The sequence below is a fragment of the Sorex araneus genome, chromosome 2 (genome assembly GCF_027595985.1).
Source record: "Sorex araneus isolate mSorAra2 chromosome 2, mSorAra2.pri, whole genome shotgun sequence".
Classification (NCBI taxonomy): Eukaryota; Metazoa; Chordata; class Mammalia; order Eulipotyphla; family Soricidae; genus Sorex; species Sorex araneus.
In genome coordinates this window covers 365,339,596-365,355,245 of record NC_073303.1, presented here as the reverse complement: position 1 = coordinate 365,355,245, position 15,650 = coordinate 365,339,596, and the positions used below count along the sequence as shown (strand labels likewise).

Sequence of the window (15,650 nt, the reverse complement as noted above, 5' to 3'; positions counted from 1 at the left end):
GGGTCACACCTGGCAATGCACAGGGGTCACTTCTGGCTCTGCACTCAGGAATTACCCCTGGTGGTGCTCAGGGGACTATATGGGATGCTGGGAATCGAACCCAGGTCAGCCACGTGCAAGGTAAACGCCCTCCCCGCTGTGCTATCCCTCGAGCCCCTCGGTCTGCCTCTTGATAAGTCCTTGACCCAGACCATTTCTCATACTCACACTTGCTTTCCAAGGCAGTCATGAAACTGAGCCTCAGACAGGTCTGCTATATAACGAGCCAGCACTGAGTGAGCACTGAGCCCAGCTGTCTGAGTCCACCGCCAGCGACCACCATTCCGCTTCTGCCTGCTAGACACTGAGGCAGCCTCTTCAGTAAGGGACTGGAGGGGCACAGGGCATGGGAAGGAGAAGGGAAATGGGGTGTAAGGGAGTGCCTGGTGCCCCGCCCCCTCCCCAACAGCCCAGGAGAAAGGGGTCTGTGTCCTAGACGTACCAAAGCCTCACTAATGGGGCCGGAGCGATAGCACAGCGGGTAGGGCGTTCGCCTTGCACGCGGCCGACCCGGGTTCGATCCCCGGCATCCCATATGGTCCCCCAAGCACCGCCAGGAGTAATTCCTGAGTGCAGAGCCAGGAGTAACCCCTGAGCATCGCTGGGTGTGACCCAAAAAGCAAAAAAAAAAAAAAAAGCCTCACTAATGTCTACTATGGAGACTGCTCCCTTTTCCCTTCAACCCATTCTCCTACCAACTCCCCATCTGGACTTCTTTAATGGGCTCTGTGGAACAGCCCCGTGGAAGGCGTGAGAAGTTCGAGGTAGAGAACTGTCAGGGAGAGATAAGTCTAGAAATTCTGTGCTCAGGGACCAGGTGGCGTGCTGGGGATTGAACCCAGGTCTGCCTGGTGCAAGGCCAGCTCCGTTTGCTCTACTATGACTCCGGCCCCCAGCAGTTGTTTTTTTTTTCCTTTATTTTTTTTTGGGGGGGGGTCACACCCGGCGATGCACAGGCCTCCAAGTTCCTCCAAGTTCCCTCCAGCTCTGCGCAGCCTGGCCTGTCTCCACCGGGTGTCAGAGGAAGCTGGGTTTGGCTTGCAAGTCACACAAGTGACAGTCACTCAAGTCAATTGCTTACGGAGCACACCTAATTATCATGCAGAAGAGCAATGCATCCAATTAAAGGTTGCAGGGGAAAAAAGACTGTGATGTTTTCATTTCCCCCTGAATTCTCTTCATGCAGGCGCGGCTGCCAGAGTCTGTTAGGCACACAAGTATGGACACCAAAACCTAACAGTAACAGGAGAAAGTCGTGCAAAGCAAGACACACTTCCCACTTGAGATGTCTAGAAAAGGAACTTAGCTTAATACTTTACTGGAGTTGAGAGAATGATAAAATGTGGTTTCCCATAATCCAGGGTGAATGTTGTAAAGGAAGGTAAGGATATATTCACTCAAGTCTTTAAAATCCAATAAAATTAAAAGCAATAAATAAATAAATAAAAGCTAGTTGTTTTCCACATTTTTTTCTTTATCACTGTATCACTGCCACTGTCATCCCCTTGCTCACTGATTTGCTCGAGTGGGCACCAGTAACGTCTCCATTTTTTAGACTTTTTGTTATTGTCTTTGACATATTAAATATGCCACGGGTAGCTTGCCAGGCTCTGCCCTGTGGGCGAGATACTCTCGTAGCTTGAAAAAAAAATTTTTTTTTAATTCAAGCTCTGTGATATGCAGTGCTGTTAATAATAGAGTTTCAGGCATTCAACACATTCCAACTCCATACAGTACTGTGCTAGTCACAGGGGTTTCAGAAAAAGATGTGAGGTGGTCCGGAAGGGTTGAGAACTGGAGAGAAGCAGATGAGGTGAGGTGCTCCGGGCAGGAGGAACAGAGGGTGCAAAGGCAGATGTGGCTACGGGGGCCGTGTGTGAAGAGAGCTCCAAGGAGACCTATCTGGCTGGAACAGGCTTCCGTGCTGGTGTAGGGAGGTGGGGAAACTGGTCCAGCCTCTACTGCCTAGCGTCACATCCCTCGTCTCCTTCGGGAAATTCGAAGCTTTGGGAAGACCAGATCCCTCCTCGAGCTTTCCTCTATAGCGCACACACCCTGGCAGTAGCTTCAAGGGGATGGAGGGCGGGGAGGGACATCGAGGACTTGGAGCTTTGCAAAAGAAGCAACCAAACCGGGCTCTAGCTTGGATGGTTCCTGGCCACGTGCTTGTGGCTAACGTGGGTATAGGACGAGGGGGGCAGCAACAGAGCAGAAGGGAACATGGCTGCAGGGGGGTGGGGGCCCCTGTGCTGGGTGACCTCCTTCAGAGGGCCTCAGGGAGCTAATAAGGGGTTTTTAACTGGGGTGTGATGTGGTTCGAATTGGGTTCTAGAAAAATCATTCAGGTTTCAGCCTGGGAACTGGACAGGACGAGGCAACACTGGGCATGGGGGTGGGGCCAGTCAGGACGGGCTGGAGCTGGGGGTGGTCACGGGGAGGGCAACAGTGGCAGGGACAGAGAGGGCTTGTTTGAGTAAGACACAGCGGTGCCCATAAAGCAAACCACAAAGCTTGGACCGCTGTCAGACCTGCGTCTTACTGGGAAAGGCTTTGGTTCCGCGACCTAACAACTACTTAAGAAATGCATGTCTGGCTGGAGCAATAGCACAGCGGGCAGGGCATCTGCACTGCACGTGGCTGACCCGGGTTCGATTCCCAGCATCCCATATGGTCCTCTGAACACTGCCAGGAGTAATTCCTTAGTACAAGAGCCAGGAGTAACCCCTGTGCATCGCCAGGTGTGACCCAAAAAGAAAAAAAAAAAGAACTGCATGTCTGCAAATTCAGGCATCATACAGCTTGAAGACACTGTTTTAATCAGCGTTTATTTCATAGATCTGAATTCAGTTATTGGATCTTATTTTAAAATAAACCTGCTTATTTTTAGGGAAAATTTTAGGTATTTAGAGAATTTTTTTTCTTTGGTATGGAGACTGAGTGCTTTACCAGATTTTCTCTGTTTGGGGTTGGATTTTTCTTCCTTTTACCCTAGACATTTGGAATTTAAAGATAAATTGTCACAGGGGGTAAAAACTCATTTATCACCCCCTTGACTTTCCTTCCAAGGGGACACACTTGTCTGTTCCTATGCTCCACCTTCCTGAGAACACTTTAGCACTAAATTAGGATGGAATTAAAGTTCCTTGAAATAAAGCAAAAGGTTTACATTTTAATTAGCTTTGAGAAGTCAAGGGCCATTTTACTAGACAGCGAGAGATGTGAGTTGGGTCCAATGTCGAACAAAGGATCCACCTGCCTCTTTTCTTGGGAATAAAAACAACAATAGCAGAACAACAGAAGGAAAACACCCGGAGTCCGGGGTCAGCGTCTGATGTCAGCTCTGACTCTGGCCAGGGCCATGTGACCACATGTGCGGCTCTGCCCTGTGGCCTGGAGGAAGTGACAGACAGAGGCATCATCTTAAAGAGTGTCGCATAACAGAGACAGTCCAGTGGGGAGAGTATCTATATGCTTTGATGCACTCTCTCGACGGTCTGGCTCTGGTTTGGGTCCCCAAGCCTCACCAGGAGCGACCCTGATCAGAAGGAAGCCCGGAGCTCCCCTGGCTGTGACAAAGGACCCATCCCCTGCAACAATGTCCCATCAAGGCAGTGTCTCAAGAGTCCAATCACGGTTCTGAGCTTTATCAGGGGCAGTAAGAATGTCCCCTAGTTGGGTCCCTGCTAGTGACAGTTGCTATAGTGGCAGACTATTGCTTAGTCCAATAAAAAGAACCTATTTCCGACAATCAGGGACAAGTAGCAAAGGACGTGAACACAAATACACTTTGTGTGTGTACAGTGGGGAGCAGGGGTGGTGGGAAGAGAGAGGCCAACCAGAATGTAAGGAAGTCCTAAATCTGAATTACCCGGGGTGAACTGGTAGGACCCACCGGAAATCCCACAATGACAGGGAAATTAGATTCCCCAGTCCCCTCCTCCAATAGTTTGCTCCTTCTCTCTCTATAAGTGACCCCCCCACCCCCACCCCCGACCCCAGCCTCCTTCCCCTTGATCATCGCTGACCTTACACTGAAATAGCCGCGGGTGCGAGAGGTCCTACTGGGCCCAGGCAGGGGCGCGGTGAAGCTCTGGGTGGGTGGGATTTCACCTTCTGGGGGATGCGAACAACCAATCAACCAACCAACCAAGTGCGGCTCCGGAGACGGCGGGCGCAGGGCACGGGGCGCTGTTCGTGGTGCTGAAGCCCACGGCGGCAGCGACCAGCCGCAGGGCCCGCTGAGGCCAGGGGTTCGCGCGGCTCTGGGGAGGTGAGTCTGCAAACAGTCGCCGCCCACGGGGTTCCGGCCAGCCCCATCTGCCCACTCCAATCTGGCGGGCTGGCTCACTCCCATGCAGTGGTCCAAGGACCAGAGCGGTCCTCCTCTGCCCGGGGGCTTTCCCTGCAGGTGTCGCCCCGCTGTCCTCCCTGCCCACAGGGTTCTCCCCCAACGCCTCTCCTAGGTACACTCTTTCGCCTTTCCTGAGAGCACCCTGCGGCGGAGACAATCCCCCGCGGCACCGTGGGCGGGGCTGTCTCCCCTCTCTCCCAGCCCCCCAAGGCCCCTTCCAACACAGCAGGAAGCTGTTACCTCGAGCTATAGGGGTGGCTCTAACCATCGCTCCTCACAGCCGAAGGGATGGATTTGGAAGCAGCTGAGCCCCAAAGGATCAGGAAAAGTTTCTGGGACATTTTCCGGGAGCTGAGGGCAGTGCACAGAGGGTGGGGTAGGCAGACAAGGACTTGGAGGCCCGTGAAGGAAGGGTTCAGGCTAGGTAGCAGGTACAAGGCACACCAGCAGGTGGCACTGTCGCTCAAGGCGCTCCAGCCTAAACCTCCCCCCCACCCCACCCCCCAGCTATGTTTGGAGGCTGTCTTCCTCTCGATCTGAGCACTTATCCAGACGACATTCCTGCTAAAAAGCACCGTTTGCACAATCCTTTTTACTGTAATGCACAGTGATGAAGGGACATAAATAGAAAAGAGAGGGTCAGTAGGAGCACTTTTATTTTTTATTTTTTTTTTGCCTGCTGTGATGGATGGTGTTCAGAACAAAACTGTTTAATCATCAATAACATGATTCAGCAATTGGGAAATGTAAACAACTTGTGCAACTGCAGGCTTCGGTCAGAGCCGGGGAGGGGGCCCCCCACGGGGCTGGCCGAGCCTGGGAGAGCAGTGCCAGTAGGATTCGCCTCCCTCCCACCAGGATTGCACTGGCTTCACCCGCAGTCCCACTGGCGTGACCTTTGGCTTCGGTAGCACTGACACATTTGGGCTGGGGTTAATGGCATTTTGCAGGAGCTCCAATTGAGTAAACAAAAAATGTCTTGCCTTGTCCTAATGGAGCACATTATTCTGAGGCGCAAGCCTCCATCCCAGGCCCGCAGCTGCACTGCAGGTCAGAGCGACCAATAAAGCAATTAGCCAATGAGAAAACGCACCTTCCCTGGAGGGGGCCTTGAGGGTTCTGTTGTAGTTGCTGGGCTTTGCGCTGGGTTTTTAAACAGGCCAGCCCGGTTGCTCTGGAGCGCTTACATCAGACTCCACGATGAGGATGGTGGGACCGTGTGTTTGCTGAGTGTGATATTTTACGCGACTGGGTCCCTTGTTCCGCAGGGCCTGGAGAGCGCACTGCTTCCTGTTCAATTAACCTGAACCAGAACTGAACTCTGCCCTTTGAACTCACTCAGAAGATAAATACATTAGTTCACCTAAGGAATCATTAATATTTTTCAATCACATAAAACAAACATGAATGGCTGCACACAACCCAAGAGATGGCCAATTAGGAATAGCGCACGGACCCCATTGGGGGCAGAGGGGGATCAGAAATGGGTGTTATTTGCAGAACTAAAAGAGGTTAAGAAAGAAATGAAATGAATTATTCCAACAGCTCTGGAAACAAAGGGTACTTTCATTTTCATATCTGCAAGAGGGAAACCGAGCAATACTTCGTGATTCCTGTTCCAGCTGCGCTGGTACGCTGGAAAGTATCTTATTCTTAGTGTAGTTTCTTCCCATTTCCATCCGAGCACACAGGCCCCAGCCCTCGATCATCTCAAGTGGCTTCAATGTCTACACAGCCTACCACAGAGTCCAACATATTGCATTTCTAGGACAATTCTAGTACTGATTTGTTACAAATGAGCCAAAATAATTTTTGTGAAAGTATTACTCCTTGTGAGCTGAAGTAGAGAGAGCCAGGTTAGTGGCTTGATTTAAAGAATTTAACAGAGAATGAAATCCCAAGATGGTCCTGTTTTATGAATATAAACAGATTTTCTTTTGCAGGGGGAGGGCTGTGGGGGAGACAGAGATGCTGAATGCATTTGCTTTGTTCTTATCCCGGCACATCCTCTTAGAAGAAGGAGAAAAACATCCTTAACCAGTCATAGCCCATTTCAGTCTGATTTAATTTCACTTCCCACAATTCTGCTTCCTGACCCCTCCCCTACAACCCCCTTTCATTTTTGTTTGGTTTGGAGTGTGGGCTTAATGCCCAGCTATCCTAGATGAGAACACTTAAAGGAATATCACAAGCGCGAAGGGTAAATCTATTGAACGAGGGTCTTTAACTATGTGGTTTCCTTAAAGGGAAAGGTTGGATCAATAGGATCAATATGAAAGGTTTCCCTGGCCCTGCATAAAAGGGTAAGGGCTTCTCTTTTCACTGGTTTAACTTTACTCTCTGACAAATGCAAATCAATGGATCTGTGTTTACAACAGATTCCCTAACAGACTCAACTTGGGTAAAGCCCAGAGCCTCCCTTTTGGGGGTGGGGAGCCCAAGCTTGCTCTGGGGGACCAAGACTGTGTTGATGGGGGTAGGAAGCCATTTCCATCCTTAACACAGGGGCAGCTGCCCACAGGGGTGGCGAGTCCTGCTGCTGCTGCTGCTGCGGCCTGTGGCTTCTCCAAAGAGGGTGGGAAGATGGAACACAGGTTCCTGCAAGGCAGTCTCAACCTGACCAACTCAGCCAGATTCCTGAGGTCTGGCAAGCCAATCAGCCTTGTTTCCCATCAGATCGGTGAGGTTGATCACCTGGAGGAAACCCGGGTGCAATGGTCTACCCTTGGGGCGGTCGGAGTATCTGGGCTTGAGCATGTTCCTCTCGACCTCTCTTTGGGGGTAACTGGCTCTCTTAGCAACGACAAGGTAAATCACTAAAACTATGGGTTCTTTCCCCCTTCATTTTCCCTTTCCTTTTAAAAATGTGATGCTTTGCAGAGATTACATGACTTCAAGTCGATACCAGTTACTGAGAAATTATTTTTCTTCCTGCAGGAGAAAGTATATGTATATTTGATTACACGAGCCAAAGTCCAATGCTGATTAAATTACGTTGGAGGTGTGCTTCCAACCCAAACAAAGTCTGCTTGCTACTGAAGAGTAATGGACCTTCAAATGGCGAGCGAGGCGCCGAGGCGGAATGCAGAGCTCCTCTCCCCTCTGGGACAATGTGTGTGGGGCAGTTTCTCATAACAAACGTCCAGGGCTTCTAGGAAGCCTGTTTCCCAGGTGGGACTCTCTCCATGGACACCACCCACAGCTGCCTCCGGCCCGGGCCCTCTGCACCCGTGCCCACCCTGCAACCTACTACCTCCTTCTTGCCTGCCCCTTTAACTTTACTCTCTGACAAATGCAAATCAATGGATCTGTGTTTTCACATCTGGGCATGCGTGTTTTCAACTCTGTCTAGAGTGAAACCTAGAAGCCAAAGTGGTTTCGGGAGACAGACGGGGTGCCAAGGGGGTGTCCTAACCCACCGTCTTTCTCCACAAAGGATAGCTTCTTCCGGAAGGAAGTGATGAAGGAAGTGACGTGCCCACTCCTCCACCTTGGGAAGAATGAGGGTGGGAGTGTGTGTGTGTGTGTGTGTGAGCAGAACCCATGGGGTCTACAGGTGAACTGTAAGGCCTGGGGTGCCTCCATGGCCCCCCTGCTCCTTTTCTAGGCAATCATTCTATTCATTTCTGGCTCATTTCCCTTCCTTTGGCAAAAATCCAGACACAAAAATCAAGCATCTCGCTGCTTCTGCGTTGAGGCGCTCACTCCCCCAGGGGTCCCCTATGTGACACCACTTTTCCTGACACAGCTTCTGCCAACACCACCAGCAGTCACGGGCGGGCCTTTCAGCTGGACAACCCCCTTCCTCTAATCTGCCATTTAGGAAAGGCAAGAGGACAGCAGACACAGCTGAGCCAAGGTTCAACCCAGGGCACCAGGCAAGGTCCCCAGCCCTGCCAGGAGGGAGCCCAGATCCCGGTGGGGGAGGGGTGGAGTGTGGCGGGGGGGGGGGGGGGGAATGGCTCCAAAGGCCTGAAAACCAAGAGATCCAGTGAGGTGAGGCTGATTCCCCAGAGGAAACGGGTGAAAGCAACTCCCCTGGGGCCCTTTGCTTATCTGGGCTTGAGAAGGCTCTTTCTGCCCTTCCTTTCAGGCTGGGCAAGGAAGCCTGGGCCTGAGGATCCCGGAGGAAGTGGGTGTCCCTTTCCCTGGAGCTCAGGGCTGGAGCTCCAAAAGCTGGACAGAGCTATAAGGGGCACAGAGAATGGAGGGGGGGGGTTGCAGGGAAATCTCAGCCTCCCCCCCTCCTCCATTCATTTATCTGTGGACTCTAAGATGGAGGCAGGGAGTCCGTAAGGCTCTTTCTGCACCCCACAATCCACTCACCCCACCCAGACCCTAGAGGCAGTGCACATGGGGCCTCTGGGGAGGGGGGCAGTTGTCTCTCAGGTAGGGGAAGCCTCGAGCCCCTTCCCCCATTTCTCTATCTGATCCCCTTCCTTGACCTGCTGCCCAATTTTCCTGGGGAGTTTGGGAAAAAGAGGGGGGAGGGATCAAGGCTCCCTTCTTCAAGGAAGGCCACTTGTGGGGTGAGCCCCATCTCAGGGGAAGGTGGGAAGAAGCTATGATGGCACTTTGCTGCAGCCCATAGCGGAGGAATACAATGCTGGCCTTTCCCTCTCTGGTTCCGGCCACCTTTCCCGGTTCATCAGGAGGGGGGAACTCACTGAAGACAGAGACTTCTCCGGGAGGAGTTTCTGAAGGGCCGGGAGGGCTGGCAATTAACAGCCACACTTCCCAGGTCTTGGGGCACAAATCCTCTCCAGATTTGGGGGGAGGAGAGGGGATCCCCAGTGCAGGCTTTCCTATGCGGGTAGGAGAACAATTCTCCAGGGGCCGATCCGATTAGTCCCAAGCACAGTGGGTGGATGCAGGCATGAAGTTCCTAGGCCTCTGACCCCGCGTGGGAGTTCTGGGAAGCGGAACCTTCAGTATGAGGGGCTTGGGAGGGAGGGCTTCCGTGAATGGGAGGAGGCCCAGGAAACGGGACCCTGTGCCCTCTCTAGGCTGTAGCCTCTGGAGAGCGAAATTTCCGGAATGGTTTCCTGCTAGGAAAGGGGGCGACAGTCGGTGGCGAGGGTCCCTCGAGAGGGAGCTGCGGAACTCGGGCGCCGGGCTCGTTGTGCTAGGCACCTGCTTGAAAACCCGCCGCCGGCGAGGCCGAAATCCCGAGTGCCGGCAGTGGGGTACGCGCGCGCGCGCGTTCCGGGACAGGCGGCCCGAGACGGGAGGACGGAGAAAGCCCGGGGAAGAAGCCGGCGTGGAGCGGGGGAGGAGAGGCCGGGGCAGCGCGGCACGGAGGCGGGAGCGCCCGGGAGCCAGGACGCTGGGGAGTCGGGGCTCTGGCGAGCGCTCTGCTGGGAAGAGCAGCGCGCGCCGTCGGGCTTACTGGAAACGCGCCGGATCAGGTTCCAGATCAATGAAATCTGGGTCCACACGTTTACGTTATTGTTGCCAGCATTAATGCTCTTTTAATCTTCTAAACATTATCAGCATCGATCTCCCTCCATATACACATTTGTTTGAGCAAGTGACATAACCACACGGTGGAAAGCCTGGAATAAAAATAAACGCGCAGCCTCGCGCGTCGAGGGCGCCCGGCGCTGGGTCTCCTTTGCGCCCTGCTGCTCGACCCTCCCTCCGGATCCGGCCTCGGCCCCGCGCCTCCGCCCGCTCTCGCGCCGCCCCGAGCCGGCGGGGAAAGTGTTTTCCAGGCCCGGGGGACTTGACCCGGCCCGGCCGGCCTCGAGCTTCAGCAGATCAATCCCACCAGCCGGCGGGCGGAAACGTCCTGTGCTCTGCGGCCTTTGGCCCTCTGAACTCAAGAGCTAGGGGAGTGGCTGGGCCGGCCCGAGACCCCGCAGCGAGCTCGGGGAGTGGGGTGTGCTGTGGGCGGAGGTCTGGGGCGCACACCGCAGGCGGCCAGCGCCGCCCCGGAAGAGCCGCCGCCGGGCTCTGCCTCGCGGTCCCTTAGCGGACGCCTGGGGCGCAGGACACCGCGGGGAGGGTACAGAGAGGGGAAGGGCGCGTTCTGTGGCCGGGTCAGTGGACTCCTGCCAGGCCGCTCCACCAGAGGTTGGTGCAAGCAAGCGCCGGACATGCGGCGGGCACCTGGGATCGTGTTGGAGACGGAGGCAGCCTCCCGGCTCTGGAGGAAATCCTCCCTCGTCCCCCGGGGTCTCCACTCTTCTCCGCGGGGCGCCCGTCCAGGTTCCTGCCCACTCTGCTCATTCGCTTCGTGTTCCTGCCGGTGCCGGTGAAAGGCCTGCTGGGCTTCAAGCCCAAGAGTGTTCTGGAAGCCGCCAGAGTTCAACCGTTCCAGCCCCGGGGGCAAGAAAATCCTTGAGGCCCCGAACAACGAGCATCTGGGATCCTACAGCGTGGCCACTCTCAACACCTTCTCCAGGAAGCCGCACGCCTCCAGCCCCTGGCTCCCACCCAACCCTCCTGTTGGAGCCATCGGGGTTCCCGACCCCTTTGCCCTTGCCTGGAAAAAATGCCCCTGCAGGTTGTGGGCACACTCAGTGGTGTGCTGGGAGACAGGGGCGCGGGTGCGAGGACTGGGGCCTGCCTACTGTGCCTCGAGAGTACCTAAGAAGGTGTGTGTGAGTGTGTGTGTGTGGGGGGGGGTCCCTCGGAAATCGGACACCAGTTTTGAGGGCTCAAAAACTCCAGTCCTGCTTGGGCCTTGGCATGACTTCCAGGAGCACCCAGAAGGGGGGGGGAGGAGGGGGGAGGGGGGAGTTGAAAGAGAAGGTGTGGAGAGCAGAAATAGAGTGATAGAGGGGGCAAGAGGGCAGAGGAGAGCCAGGAGGTGAGGAGCCAGGAGGGAGGAAAAGGAGATGGGGTGGGGGTCGGCCTGGTGGTCTGGGAGAGATGGGGGGTTACGGCTGGGCGTGCGGGCCCAGCTCCCCGCAGAGCCACCGGCTTCTTTAAGCCGCGAGCCCCGTGGTGCGAGCCCTTCGAGGCGGAGGCGCCCGGCGAGGGCTGCGATCAATACTCCGCTCCCTCAGCTCCTCGGTGGCCGCTGGCCCTTAGCGCTCCTGGGCACATAATACCTACTTCCCAGCCCCCGCTTCGGGAGAGACTGATCTACTGACCCCCAACTGAAAGGGCTCCGGTGTAATAATAACCACTCAACACACTTGTAGTTGCTGATAAAATGGCCAGATAAAAAGGCAAAAGCGCATGTCCCCTTTCAACTCGGGGTAATAAAACAGACGTAGATTTGAATGCGCAAGCAAAGCAGGGCGCTGGGCAGGAATTTCCCACGGCCGAAGGCGGTCGGTCTGCAGTTTGCAGCCAAGGCAGCGGCTCGGGGATCCTCCTGGAAGAGTCCGCGAGCGCCCGAAGCGGGCCACCACATCCCCGGGAACCTCCCCACGTTGGGGTGGGTGGGAAGCAGGTCCCCAGGAGACGCCACACACTTCCTTTATCCCTGCGACTCGGGGCCACGGTGAAAGCCGCACTGCCAGCGCTCAGCTCAGACACTGCAGGCTGAAGGCACGTGTTTGCTAAAAGCTCTGTCCTTTGCTCACCGGGCGTGAGGGGGCGGCAGTGCTCCGGCAGATCTCCGCGAGTTGGTGAGTTGTCATCCTGCCTTTCACTGTAACCCCCGCCCCCCAACATGGGTTGCCAAGTTCCCCCCGTCCCCCTGTGCCCCGGAAGCCGGCCCTGGGCTACAGCTCACCCCAGAGGGACTGGAGGTGCAATGCTGGGGCCTAAAACAAATCGGGTACCAGACAGCTCAGAAATTTACTTTTCAATGTCCTTACTACTACTCTCCACTCACTGCCTCGTCTTTGCTGCCAACCGAAAAGAGGAAATCAAAGGAAATCGCAGGAGAGGAAGTAAGCAGAAAGAGAAAGAAAAAGTAGATTTCTGATCCTGGGCAAAGGTGCCTCTGGAGCACCCCGGTTTGGGGGAGATCTCCGCGGGCAAGCTAGTTTTATCTTTACAGATTCACACTGCAGGGTGAGGACAGGCTGGTGACCCAGGGTCCTCCAACTGTCCACAGAAAGAAACTCCCCCTCCTCAGGACTGAGCGCACACGCAGTCGCCTCCCTAGCCCGGTCCGTGCACCCCATCAGGCGGATTGAGCCGTGTTGCCAGGGCACCCGCGAGCGGGAAGAGGAGGAAGCCCGAGCTCGCTGCTCCGGAAGCGCGTTGTGTGCGGGCGGCTCAGACCCGCGCGCGTCCCGCTCCCCGCGGCACTGTAAATCACTGCCTGCTTCCCAGAAGGCGCGCCCACCCGGAGAGATCACATCCATCCCACAGAGGCTGCCGATCCCGGCAAGCTGCGGGGTACGGGTGTGCTCCCGGCGGGGAGCCTGCCACTTTGTGCCCCCTGGGTGCGCCGCGCGGACCTGTGCGCCGCGCAACTGCCACGCGCCCCGCGCCAGCTCTGTGCGCACAAAAGCGCGCAACTGCGTGCCAGTCGCAGCCACCGCTGCGTCTTTCTCTCGGGCTCCCGCCGCCCACACAGGAGGTTTCTGTGCTCCTAGAACAATAGAGGGCTGTACCTCGCGGCTCGGCCGCTAGAGGAGGCACAAAGAGCCAAGCCCGCTCCAGAACAATGTAACCAGCGCCTCGACCCGTCCCCTCCCGCGGGCCGCTAGCTCTCCCCGCCGCCGCGCTACGTTCGCTTAATGCAAAGGCGGAGCCTGTAGCCCGCGGCCAAGATACATTAACTAACCTGCATCTTAATTTCTCAGCACCTCTGCCCGCGAGCGCTGAGATTCTTCCGGAGCCCAGCCAAGCCTCGGCACATTCATCCTAGCAAAAGCCGAGAGCGGGGCTAGGACGGCTGGCGAGCGAACCTAGGAGCTCTTCACTCTTAGTTTCTCCTCCCTCGTCGTCCCCGCACTCCCCGCCCCCGCGAAAGTGACAGTTCCACTTTCCTTGCACCATCCCCACCACGCTCGGGGCAGTAACACGGGAGTTGACCCCTGCACGCTCAGAGGACCAGAAAAGTCCCCCTGTTCCAATGCCAACGCCTGGGATGGGCTCGGGAAGCGCTGCTGTATCCTACCACCCTACACCGGCCAGGCTGTGACTCCAGCCAATGACCAAAGAAGTTTGCCTGCGAGGATGGGTGGGAGAGAAGAGGGAAATTCTCCCTCCTGAAGGGCAAAGCCACTTCAGTGCCCCCATCTAGGGCAGCCGGACAGCCGGCGAAATGCAGAGTTCAAGTGCACTGACTGGGTTTTGACTTCAGGGTAGAGCCGGTCTTAAGTCTGGGAAAGACGGTACTTGGAGCAGACGTTGCCTAAGCCCATCCCGCCTCCCGCGACCGGGGAAAGTCGAGTTAGCACACTTAGGGGGAAGGGGAGAAGATGGGGGGGGGGGTCATGGGAGCTGAGAAACAAGGAGGAAGAAAGAGAAGGAAGGACGAAAAGAAAGAGGAAATGCAAGAAGAACTAGGAAGGGTCGGGAGAGGAGAGCACCCAGGGACGTGGGTGGGCGCGCCCAGCGAGGGACGCGCGCCCCAAACCCTCTGCCCCGCCGGCCGCGCCCCTCCCCACTTACCTGCCAGGCGTAAGGCGGACATGCGCTGGAATTCGGGCTCCTGCAGCCACTTCCACATCCTGCGGAAGGTCTCCCTGCCAGATTTGAGTTTACTCCACGGTTTGGGGTTCCGGAGCAGGTCGGAGAGCGTCCCCTGAGACCGGCAGAGCACCCGCTGCGCGAAGATCGCCTGCGGGATGCTGTAGCGCTTCAGCTCGGCGGTGATGCGCTGAGCCACCTCTTTGGTGTTGATCTCCTCCAGCTGGCCCGACGTGGCCACCTGCGAGCCCGACGACGACGAGGGCGGCCGCTCGCGGCTGGGCGCCAGCACGGGCCCGTGGGACTGAGCGTGGCCCGGGTGGTGTAGGCCGTTGAGGTGCGACATCATGGCTGCGGGCGGGGTGCCCAGGCCGCGGGACAGGTGCTGCTCCCCGCGGGTCAGCATGGCAGTGTGGTGCGCGTCGAAGTTGGGGCTGAGCATCTTGTCGTGGCCCGGGGGCCCGTAGTTGGGCAGGCTCTGCTGCGCGTTGTGGAGGCCGCCCAGCCCGTTGCCCAGCGGCGTGGCGGCCAGCGGGGACAGGCTCTGGCTCATGCCCGGCATCTCTTTGTAGGGGCTGTAGAGGTTGTTCATGGCCGGGAGCCCGCGCTCGTCGCGCATGAGGGTGAAGCTGCCGCTGACGTTGCCCGACAGGCGCTGGTGGTGGTGGTGGTGGTGGTGGTGCGGGTGGTGGTGCGGGTGCGGGTGGTGGAACTTGTCCGACACGGTGGAGATGGGCGGCAGCGGCTGGAGCGGCGTCAGCGTGGTGTAGGTGTTGCTCATGCCCATGCCGGGCGGGGACGAGTCGCAGGACATGCTCATGGCGTGATGGAGCGGGATGGAGAGCTCGGGCCGGTAGTCGCCGCCGTCCAGGATCGAGGCCATGCTAGTGACCATGGCCGAGCGCGACGCCGCCGCGGCCGCCGCCGCCGCCGTGCCCAGCTCCTGGTGCGCGGTCGGCGGCGGCGGCGGCGGGCCCCGCAGAGAGCCGGCGGCGCCGCGGCCCGCGTGGTGGGGGCTGGGGCTGGCCAGCAGCTCCTGCTCATGGCCCGGGCCCCCGCCGCCGCCCCCGCCGCCCCCGCCGCCGCCCCCGCCGCTGCCGCCGCCGGCCGGCCCGTGCAAAGTGCCCAGACTTTCCATTGTCAGCTCCGGGTTCATGGCGCAGCCTTCTAGGTCTTTGGTGAGGCATCGATAAGCGGTGTAGGCAGCCTTCATTCAGTCCATCGGGGCCCGGGGGCGGCGGGGGCGGCCGGCCGGCTGGCGAGGCGCGCGTGGCGGAGCGGAGCCGCGGCCGCGGGGGCGGGCGCGCGAGTGCGGGAGTGTGTGCGCGCGGGTGTGCGCCCCGGGCTCGGGCGGGCGGGCGCGCCCCGAGTGGGGGCGGGGAGGGGGCGGACGGGGCGTGCGGGCGGGAGAGGGGGAGGGGGCGGGGAGGGAGGGAGGGATCACCGGGCCCCGCCGCTCGGGCCGGCGCGCTGCCTGGCCATGTCCGAGCCCGCTCCGGCGCCGACGTCTTCTGTTTGGGTGAGCGGGAGCTGTCCAGAAGGGCTCTGCCGCTCGCCGGGGCAGCCAACCTACCCTCCCGGGCCCGGGGCGGGGCGGCGCCCGACGGGCTCCGCAAGCGGCCACTCCGGAGCCGCAGCTGCCCTGGGGGGCGGGCCTGAGGCGCGTGTCGACCAATGGTTGGGGGGAGGGCGGGGCCGCGCGTTTCATGTTTGG

General features: G+C 57.8%; 1 protein-coding gene across 1 annotated transcript in view; it reads right to left on the bottom strand.

Moving 5' to 3' along the window:
* Positions 1–15,149, bottom strand: part of ONECUT2 (one cut homeobox 2) — a 42,844-nt gene extending 27,695 nt beyond the window's left edge. Inside the window, exon 1 of the mRNA XM_004601999.3 lies at positions 13,919–15,149. Coding sequence (XP_004602056.2) covers positions 13,919–15,149 — 1,231 coding nt within the window. The remainder of the gene's footprint in view (positions 1–13,918) is intronic.
* Between the last annotated feature and the right edge of the window lie 501 nt (positions 15,150–15,650).